The sequence below is a fragment of the Sardina pilchardus genome, chromosome 7, assembly GCF_963854185.1.
Source record: "Sardina pilchardus chromosome 7, fSarPil1.1, whole genome shotgun sequence".
In the NCBI taxonomy this organism is placed as follows: Eukaryota; Metazoa; Chordata; class Actinopteri; order Clupeiformes; family Clupeidae; genus Sardina; species Sardina pilchardus.
In genome coordinates this window covers 12,389,528-12,399,667 of record NC_085000.1, presented here as the reverse complement: position 1 = coordinate 12,399,667, position 10,140 = coordinate 12,389,528, and the positions used below count along the sequence as shown (strand labels likewise).

At 47.1% G+C, this 10,140-nt stretch overlaps 1 protein-coding gene across 1 annotated transcript in view; it reads right to left on the bottom strand.

The window, feature by feature from the left end:
* rimkla (ribosomal modification protein rimK-like family member A) overlaps positions 1 to 9,930 on the bottom strand; it is a 27,041-nt gene extending 17,111 nt beyond the window's left edge. The window contains exon 1 of the mRNA XM_062540777.1: positions 9,113 to 9,930. Coding sequence (XP_062396761.1) covers positions 9,113 to 9,275 — 163 coding nt within the window. The 5' untranslated portion in view covers positions 9,276 to 9,930. The remainder of the gene's footprint in view (positions 1 to 9,112) is intronic.
* Positions 9,931 to 10,140: the final 210 nt, after the last annotated feature.

The window sequence follows — 10,140 nt, the reverse complement described above, 5'->3', positions numbered from 1 at the left end:
CCGAAACAGCGATCAACAATGACCAAGCTAATCTTGACCTGTGTTATCACGCTAACATTATTCCTGTTACTATGGACGTCATGTTCAATGCTGTTCTCTCTCTCTCTCTCTCTCTCTCTCTCTCTCTCTCTCTCTCTCTCTCTCTCTCTCTCTCTCTCTCTCTCTGTATGCATGTGTGTGTTATCACACAAACACTTATTCCTATTAGTATGGATGTGGTGTTAAATGCTGTTCTCTCTCTCTCTCTCTCTCTCTCTCTCTCTCTCTCTCTCTGTATGTGTGTGTGTGTAGTGGTGTGTATGCATGTGTGTGTTATCACACAAACCCTAATTCCTATTAGTATGGAGGTGGTGTTAAATGCTGTTCTCTCTCTCTCTCTCTGTATGTGTGTGTGTGTGTGTGTGTGTGTAGTGGTGTGTATGCACGTGTGTGTTATCACACAAACACTAATTCCTATTAGTATGGACGGTGTTAAGTGCGTTCAAGATAGCGTTCTACACAAGTTTATATCCATAAACATCGCAACTTGTGTCTGACGCACGTAACATCTCTCTCTAGACCCCAACACACACAGACACACACACACACTCCAAACCAGAGTACTGCCATCTCTGACACACTCCTGACGTGGAACAAACAGCAGGCATTTCACTGTTAGTCAGTGTTGGCGCTTATGAAATGCGTAATAAATAGGTTTATAAGTGTAGCTGTGGTGTGACGATGCTGCAGGCACACACACACACACACACACACACACACACACACATACACACACACACACACACACACACAGAAGTGTAGCTGCTGTGTGAATGTCGTGCTGCCGTTTATAACAGCTAATCACTTCGAGGAGGCCTCTGGAGTTCCCATCAGGCTTAGGAGTGTGTGTGTGTGTGTGTGTGTGTGTTCCACAGCATTAAACGTATGGTGGCACCATTCATAGAATGGATTAGGGTAAATTCACTTCCTCCAACACACACACACACACACACACACACAGGTTGAGCTAACCTACTCTTCCCTGCCCTTCCATCCTAACTCTGTCTGTCCCACAGTGATGATGTAATCCTCCCAGGCCGCTCAGAGAGAGAGAGTGTGTGTGTGTGTGTGTGTGTTGGTAATCTGTGGTGTCTGAGAGACACAAGCTGGCCTGATTAAAAAGTCAGGGAGCAGCTGCGGACTTGCGTGTGCACGCGCACACACACACACACACACACACACACACACACACACACACACACTTGGACTCGTGTCCTGCCCTCTCTGTGTCTTTCTCAGATTAACCAGCACCAAACTGCTCAGGGCCAACACCCTCTACTGTCCTTTCCTCTCCTCTTCTCCTCTCCTCCTCCCTGCTCTTCCCCCTCTCCTCCTTCTTCTCCTCTATTTGATCTCTGCTCCTCTCCTCTCCTCCTCTCTTCCCCTCCCTCTCCCCCTCCCTCTCCCCCTCTCTCCTCTCCTCTATGCTCTCCCCTCATCATCTATTCTCTCCCCTCATCATCTATTCTCTATTCTCTTACCCAGTCCTCTTCTCCAGTGTTCTTCTGTCTTTGCCAAAGTATTATTGCTAATCCCTGTCTCACTGTGTGTGTGTGTGTGTGTGTGTGTGTGTGTGTGTGTGTGTGTGTGTGTGTGTGTGTGAGTGAGTGACAGTGGATCACCTGAGGAGTTGGGGGAGGGATTCTTGTCACTAGGCTGTAATTAACAGCAATGTGTGTCAGACCTTCCTGTAATTGGCCCAGTTATTCCTCACATACGTATGTGTGTGTGTGTGTATGTGTGTATGTGTGTGTGTGTGTGTGTGTGTGTGTGTGTGTGTGTGTGTGTGTGTAAAAGAGGATGTACCGGAGAACATTCTGCCCTGTCTGGTCTCATAGCCTCACTGAACTGGTCTTCATCACGTAGCTCATGTAGCTCACACACACACACACACACACACACGTATGCAGATACATGCACGTGCCCAAATGCACATGTAGGGCCCCAAACACACATACACACACACACACACGTCTCCCCTGCTGCTAACCACCACTTCCTATATGGTATAAAGACAGGTAGACAGAGAAAGAGAGAAAGAAATAGATAAATACACAGACAATAAGGCGAATAGAGAAAGACAGACAGAAAGAAGGAAAGAAATAGATAAATACACAGATGATAAGGTGAATAGAGAAAGACAGACAGAAAGAAGGAAAGAAATAGATAAATACACAGATGATAAGGTGAATAGAGAAAGACAGACAGAAAGAAGGAAAGAAATAGATAAATACACAGATGATAAGGTGAATAGAGAAAGACAGACAGAAAGAAGGAAAGAAATAGATAAATACACAGATGATAAGGTGAATAAAGAAAGACAGACAGAAAGAAAGACAGACAGAAAGAAGGAAAGAAATAGATAAATACACAGATGATAAGGTGAATAGAGAAAGACAGACAGAAAGAAATAAAGAAAGAAAGGAAGGGATAAATACACAGACAATAAGGTGAATAGACAGACAGCAAGCGAGAGACCCCCTCCCCTCCTTCTGAAGTGTCACTGGTTCCCTCCCTCTCTCTGAATTAATTACATGGCTGCTCACTCAGCCTCTCTCCACCCCCCCCCCCCCCCCACGCCCCTGACCGCTTCATAACGACATCATCAACATCATCAGAGTCTATGTCTCACCTACAGTATCCTGTGTTTCTAACAGCACCATGATAACACACACACACACACATACACACACACACACCAGTATGACAGACATGACGAAGCATTCGTGCCACACAGGCTTATCTCGCTTCTCGGTACTGCCCCTCTCTCTCTCACACACACACACACACACACACACACACTCCGCAGCCTTGTGCTGACCACACACACGCCCCCTCCCCTGGCATTGCAGCAGCATCAGCAGCAGGGCGCCGGGCCGTATCAGGGCCGTATCAGGGCCACGTCTGACCAGCATCCCGCAAGCTGCTTCAGTCTGGTTACTAACGACAACCAAGACTAATTGGCCTCCCTCTGGTTACAGCACCGAGAAACTCACAAGTCCATTCTGTGACCACACTGTGTCCACGGTAACAAGTCCATTCTGTTACAATACTGTGTCCACGGTAACAAGTCCATTCTGTCACCACACTGTGTCCATGGTAACAAGTCAATTCTGTTACCATACTGTGTCCACTAGGGATGCAACGGTTTTCAATAATTTATTGAACCGTTCGGTTTGGCCTGTTCGGTTCAATAGACTCACCTAAACCGCAATATTTCGGTATACGCGACATTAAACTTTTTATTTAATACAAGGTTATTGCGCGCGCGTAGCCTGGGAGCGATAGAGAGGAGTGCTTAGGACCCGGGGGATGCGTTTCTCTGACTGTTCAGCTTGCCTCTCGTCAACCTTGCAACAACCAATCAGAATTTTACTGAATTTCCCAAGAGCCAATAAGCGCGTTGAAATGCAAATGAAGGAGTCATGTGAGAAGAAACAAACTCTACCGGCGGCTGCATGATCATGGCGACATTTGAAGTAGCCCACGAACAAGGCAAAAAGACCGTCAGTAAACAAAGCACAGTGTGCATTGCAAGCACTGCTTCACAACGATCACCTAATAAAGGTAACACATCCAACATGTCGGCCCACTTGCGCCTTCATCACCCGGCTGTAACCTTAAGTGGAGCAGCACGGAGAGTTAGTTTGCCACCGAAAACCCAACCATCCATTGCTGCAGCCTTTCGACAACAATATTCCTATAATTCCCAAAGACATAACGAATACGACGGCGTATTAGGGCCACGTATATATACTTTGTAAAGACGCAAATTTGCCACTTTAGAAGGTCGAAAATTCGCCACATTATAAAGTCTGTGTGTAACAGTGTAACCGGTGGTTTCTGCCCTGCGTTGATTGCTCGCTAGAGTAGCCTAAGAAAGCGTGACGCCGACACAGCTGAGTGTATTCTCTTTTTGATAGTTTACTGGAAAATATTATAGGGATGGGAGGTTATAGGAGATGGGGAGGCTGACATGTCATTCCAAACTCGGGTCATTTATTTTCCTGACGTTGTACATGCTAGGCTACGGGCAGCGGGAGGTGTCCACTCGAAAAACAATAAACTCACTGCTCAGTCAATCGCTCGTCCACTCGTCAATCACACAACTCTCTCGCACACACACGCACACACACACACACACACACGACAGGAGACACAGGGGAAACAGACACTTTGTGAAGTGGCAAATTTGCCACTTTCTTCTCGGAATATTGCCCCCCCCCTGACAACAGGTTGCAATAATGTTCATTTCATTGTTCTAATATTTTTAATGCTGCACTGCACTTTTGTCTATGTTTACATTGTTTACGTTCATAAAAGAGGACAGGGCAGGCACTCCCAAATCAAATATCCATTTGAAACTACACATAATACTACCTCACCAATTATTTTGAGAAGATTTTCAGAATTGTTCACTACTTTTTTGAGGGTGTATAACAGTTAAGTATTTTCTTTAAATGTGTGAAGAACAGTGAGTTTATTAAATAAATAACTACACATTACTTTATGCTGCACTGCACTATGGATAACATTGCCTGTTTATGACAGAAGGCAATGATGGTGTTCTTTTCTTTTAATACATTTTTGTGATTCTGCTTCATCTGTGTCAGGCTATGCATTTAATATTTTCTCTGCAAGTGTAAGTAGAAGCACATTGTTGATTTGAAATAGAAAAGGCAAATATAGCCTCCTGTATGCTAGAGCCAAGATAATATTGATATATTGAAACCGAACCGTTACCGTGGCCCAAAAACCGTGATACAAACCGAACCGTGGCAAAACTGTACCGTTGCATCCCTAGTGTCCACGGTAGGGATGTAACGATGCATCGTGACACGAATAAAAATCGATACAAATGCGTGACGATTCGCACCGGTTGATAGAAAAAATGAATCGCGATGAGTCACGTGACTTATGTCACTAGGTACGGGGCACAGAACGAGGGAAGACGACGGTAGGCAACAACTTTGAACTAGAGTGTGTGTGTCAGGGTTCGTATGGGTGCTTGAAATCCTTGAAAATGCTTGGATTTTAATGTGGTGTTTTCAAGGTTTGAAAAAGACATCATTTATGAAGTTGTTTTGTTTTTGCCACGCGTTCGCGTCCAGTTTGACGTGTCTGGATTTTCCGATAATGACAGCAATCTTGTGATGCTGATATTGACTTTTAATTTCTGCGCGTGTAAACTAGTCTAAGCTACTGTGCTTGAACGAAGTTAGCTGTGACAGACTAACCTACTGGTTTTCATCGTTTTAACCACAAAGCCTGTCGACCTTAGGTCTACTCAATTGTTAGTTAACACCTTGTCATTTCGCGTTTGTCCCGCCGTTCACCTCCGTGCGCCCCATGTACATCAGAACATATGTCGGGATAGCCATCTCACTATGAGAAAACGTATGACGATAGTGCTAAGAGATTAACACGTTTGCATGCTTGGTAAACATCAGTCTTGCACATAATATTGAGCTGATTTTTTTTAGTGGAAATGGCTTACTGTAGCATTGTGCTGATAGATGGAAAAAGTTGCCTATTTAAAGGCACAGTCTGAATTTTAATCCTAGCTCTCCATTTAGTGTGTGCACTTGAACAACTATAATGATGTAGCATATAACAGTTACTGCCCTACAGAGCAGAAAGGCAGTAACTGCATTTTTGGTCGAAAATTAGTTATTATAATTTTCATGACATTAAAGTTGTTATGAAGATTGATAAGAACCAAAAATAAGCTAATGTAAAGTAAAAAAAAAAAAAAACCTCCAATAACTGCTACATTAACTACAACCATAAGGCTAAGCAACAGCATAACTTTAAAATGTTTTTTTTTTTCAGTTTGCACTCTGCATAGTTACTGCCTTTTTGCTTTGCAGGGCAGAGTAGGGCCTGCCTTTGGAGCAACCTCTTCAAACAGCATCAATATCAAAAAGAAAAATCGTGATAAAATCGTATCGTGAACAAAAAATCGTGATCCATATCGAGTCGTGAGTTGAGTGTATCGTTACATCCCTAGTCCACGGTAACAACAATTTCTCAATTCTCAATGTGTCGCAATGGATTCCGCTACGGTACATTGTGATGTCTGTGCCAGTGGCAGCGTTTCGATGACATATTGCATGAAGAGCGATAGATGGCTGTGTGGGCTCATGCTGTTTGACCCCTTCTGGTTAGCAGGGTCTGGTGAAGGCTAACATGGCCTGTGTTCTCTCTGGTCACTGTTGAGGCGCGTGTGTGTGTGTGTGTGTGTGTGTGTGTGTGTGTGTGTGTGTGTGTGTGTGTGTGTGTGTGTGTGTTTGTTGTCTCTCTGGTCACTGTTTGAGGCGTGTGCGTGTGTGTGTGTTGTCTCTCTGGTCACTGTTGAGGCGTGTGTGTGTGTGTGTGTGTGTGTGTGTTGTATCTCTAGTCACTGTTGAGGCGTGTGTGTGTGTGTGTGTGTGTGTGTGTGTTGTCTCTCTGGTCACTGTTGAGGCCGTCTGCCGCCTCACACACGCTAGCTCACATAACAAGCGCAGCTTACGGAGTTGAGTCTGAATCTTTCCGACGGGGCTTTGGTTTGCTGCTGCGCATGTGTGTGTGTGTGTGTGTGTGTGTGTGTGTGTGTGTGTGCAGACAGTCTTTCCATAACCTCACTGACTCTCTCCCTCGCTCCCTCCCTCCGAGCCCAACACAGCCCTGCCCAGGCCTTCCACCCTGCTGCCCAGTTACTGCCCTGTCCCTGTCCTTGTTGCCCCAGCTCCTGTCCTTGTTGCCCCAGCTCCTGCCCTTGTTGCCCCAGCTCCTCTCCTTGTTGCCCCAGCTCCTGTCCTTGTTGCCCCAGCTCCTGCCCTTGTTGCCCCAGCTCCTGCCCTTGTTGCCCCAGCTCCTGTCCTTGTTACCCCAGCTCCTGCCCTTGTTGCCCCAGCTCCTGCCCTTGTTGCCCCAGCTCCTGTCCTTGTTGCCCCAGCTCCTGGGGCATCCTGTCCTTGTTGCCCCAGCTCCTGTCCTTGTTGCCCCAGCTCCTGTCCTTGTTGCCCCAGCTCCTGCCCCGTGGCCAGAGGGCCATGCAGCATGGTGGGAGGCCTGGCGTGGGTGATGAGGTTAGGGAGGTGAGACCAGGGACAGACCCATTGGAAGAGTGTGTGTGTTCAGATCTGACCCACTGGAAGAGTGTGTGTTCAGATCTGACCCACTGGAAGAGTGTGTGATCTGACCCATTGGAAGAGTGTGTGTTGTGATTTACTAGAAGAGTGTGTGTTCAGATCTGATCCACTGGAAGAGTGTGTGTTGTGATCCACTAGCAGTGTGTGTGTTCAGATCTGACCGACTGGGAGAGTGTGTGATCTGACCCATGGGAAGAGTGTGTTGTGATTCACTAGAAGTGTGTGTGTTCAGATCTGACCCACTGGAAGAGTGTGTGTTGTGTTCTTCTGATCCACTAAAAGAGTGTGTGTTCTAGCTAGTACAGCACATGAACCTGCAGGGCATATAGGGAGGTTATTTGAGAAACCTCTCTCACACACACACACACACACACACGGGGTCACGGCATGAGCGCTTTGAGGCTGAAAACCGCCCATGTGGCAAGCGAGCGCCGAGCTCTGTTCTGACAGAAATAAACGGCCCCTTCGGAATGTCCAGGCTTGTTCCGTGAGGGGAGCTGTGGCTAGAGCATCTGAGCTTTGACAGAACCCGCCCTGTGGCGTAGCCAGCCCTGTCCTGACAGAGGAACTGCCCCTGAGACGAGTCCAGCGCTGTTCCGCCAGACCGGGGCCAGATCAGGGCCAGAGCCAAGCCCGGCGCCGCCATTTCTCACGAAAGCGGAGTATTGCGGTCAGACGACTTTGCGGCTCGGCTGAGGTCAATGCCACTGGTACAAACTGGTCAGGAAGTGAACTGGACAGCAAGCTCTAAGTCTAGAGGTGCCAACTTAGGTGAGCTTATGCGTTACGTGTCTGACCTGTGCTTAGCGCGGGACAAAGCTGCCATCTCCCACAGCCGCGCTGGAAAAAACGGCGAGGCACTCTACGTCACGCCGGTTGTGACGTCATTACCGTTTTTATTTGGGCCAGAGTGAAGGGATTACTGAGCGCGTGCTGCTTCATACCGACATTTCTGACGCAGCTGTGCGTGCGGAGCTTTGATAAGAGTGTGAAAAGCCTTCAGTCAGGAAGAATCCGGTCGTTATGATCAATGTGACAGATTCCCCCAGCCACGATGAAGGCGTGCACACGTTCACTAAGCACGCCGCTCAGAACGAGGTTTTTACATCACAAAAAGAAAAGAGAGAGAGAGAGAGAGAGAGAGAGAGAGAGAGAGAGATGCATGAGTCCCAAGCTGCTAAACATGTCTTCTGATGCAGAAACATGAAGACATATAGTGAAATAGGTTCTCGTGATGTTGTCGGTTATTTCACGTTCCCATATGTGTTGAGTGTGGTGTCCATTTTTAGAACGCACGGGCCAATAATTAATTTAATTCACACTCGCCGCGGTATGACCACTAGAGCGGAATTAAAAGGCTCGTTTGACTTCTTTGCGTGAGAGTCGCTTAATCTGCCGGCTTTATATTCCATACATTTACATTCACACATTTACACATGAAACAAAGCGTTGACACCCCTTCTCTTTAAAATCCCCGGCGAGGTTTATTTTGTTAGCCCCAGCCGTCACTTCGAGTATAATGAACGCGTCCCACCCCCGCCTATAGTCTCGCACAAGCACTCGTGACCACCGTTAACGGACTGAAAATTCTGCATCATTTTAACTAGCATTAGCTTTCGTTTTAATTGTGTACTTTCGGCTGAAATGACAATCAATGTTTTCATTTAGCTTATTGAATAAAGGCAATCCGTGTTGTTACACCACTACCAGAGATCGTGGTCCCCCGCATCTCCGTATGAGAGGCTAGAAATTAGGTTAGGCGGTCACCGTCACCGCTAGCTATAGCTACATCAACACAGCACACAGCGCAGCCTCCAGTCTCCACGGAAGCGCACAATACCGACCGCAACTGCCCACACATTCACCTATACCACCGATGAGAAAACACGTTAAACAAACATATTAATATGGTTCATCGTGTCATTTGTGTCACTTACCCAGTTGGCCATCCGTGATAGTCAGGACAATCTGATCCATCAGGAGATATCGGAATTCGACATCATCCTCGGCGCACCGCTGCTTCAGGGCACGGAGAATCTGGACTTGGGGGTACTCCTGGTGGATCCTGCGGTCCGTAATGAACCACACCCGGGAACACATCTTTCTTTCTGAGTGAGTCGTGTCGACTAACCGAAAATCTGCTGAAAAGAAAGCTCGGGCTGTGCCGGGGCCAGGAGCGTGCGAGAGCGCGGGATCTAGGGTCGGGGAACGGCTGGAATAACACCGGGGCACGAACACAATAGACTTAGCCAGCTAGCAGGCGGCGCACCGAAGCTAACAGGCTGGAACAACCTGAACCAAACGGCGGCAAAAGTTGCTCCGACTGTGTGGGATGAAATTTGAGAGAAAATCTAGATTTCCCACAGCCACGGTTAGTTATTCCTGTTCCGTCCGATCCGGGATCCCGCTGAATAAAAGACCAAAAACTGAGAGAGTTGAGTCAAAAAAAATATGAAATTCTAACATTAACGTTGTATTACTCTTTCTCACCCAATACTGCCCACAGTTAGCTAAGTTGTGCTATGTAAAGCTTCAACCGAGGGCAGACAGCTAGCAAGCTAACTTGCAGCCCCGTAACAGGGCGAACAAAAGCTCAAGTAAAGTGCTCCTTAATTCCTCCGTTCTCCAACCCTACTAACCCCTCAAACACAACAGCCAACTGGCTGAGAAAAATCAACAAAATGGTGGTAAGACGAAGGCGGTTGTATCGCCTCCTTCCACGTTCGCCAGATATGTGTTTTGTTGACGAGTAAACTTCTGCTATCCACGGGTAACGGTGCTGAAAAGATGCACGCTTATTTTCAACCCTGCGATTTTCTTCAGGCACGCGCTTCGTTTACTACTCTTATTTTTGGGGGGCTTCTCTAACTGCAGACAGCCAATGAGAAGTGAGGGCTTGCGCCGCCTCTGGCCAATGGCAGCTCAGAGCCTATTGTTAGCAGGCGTGTCTGCCGGGCCTCCGCGA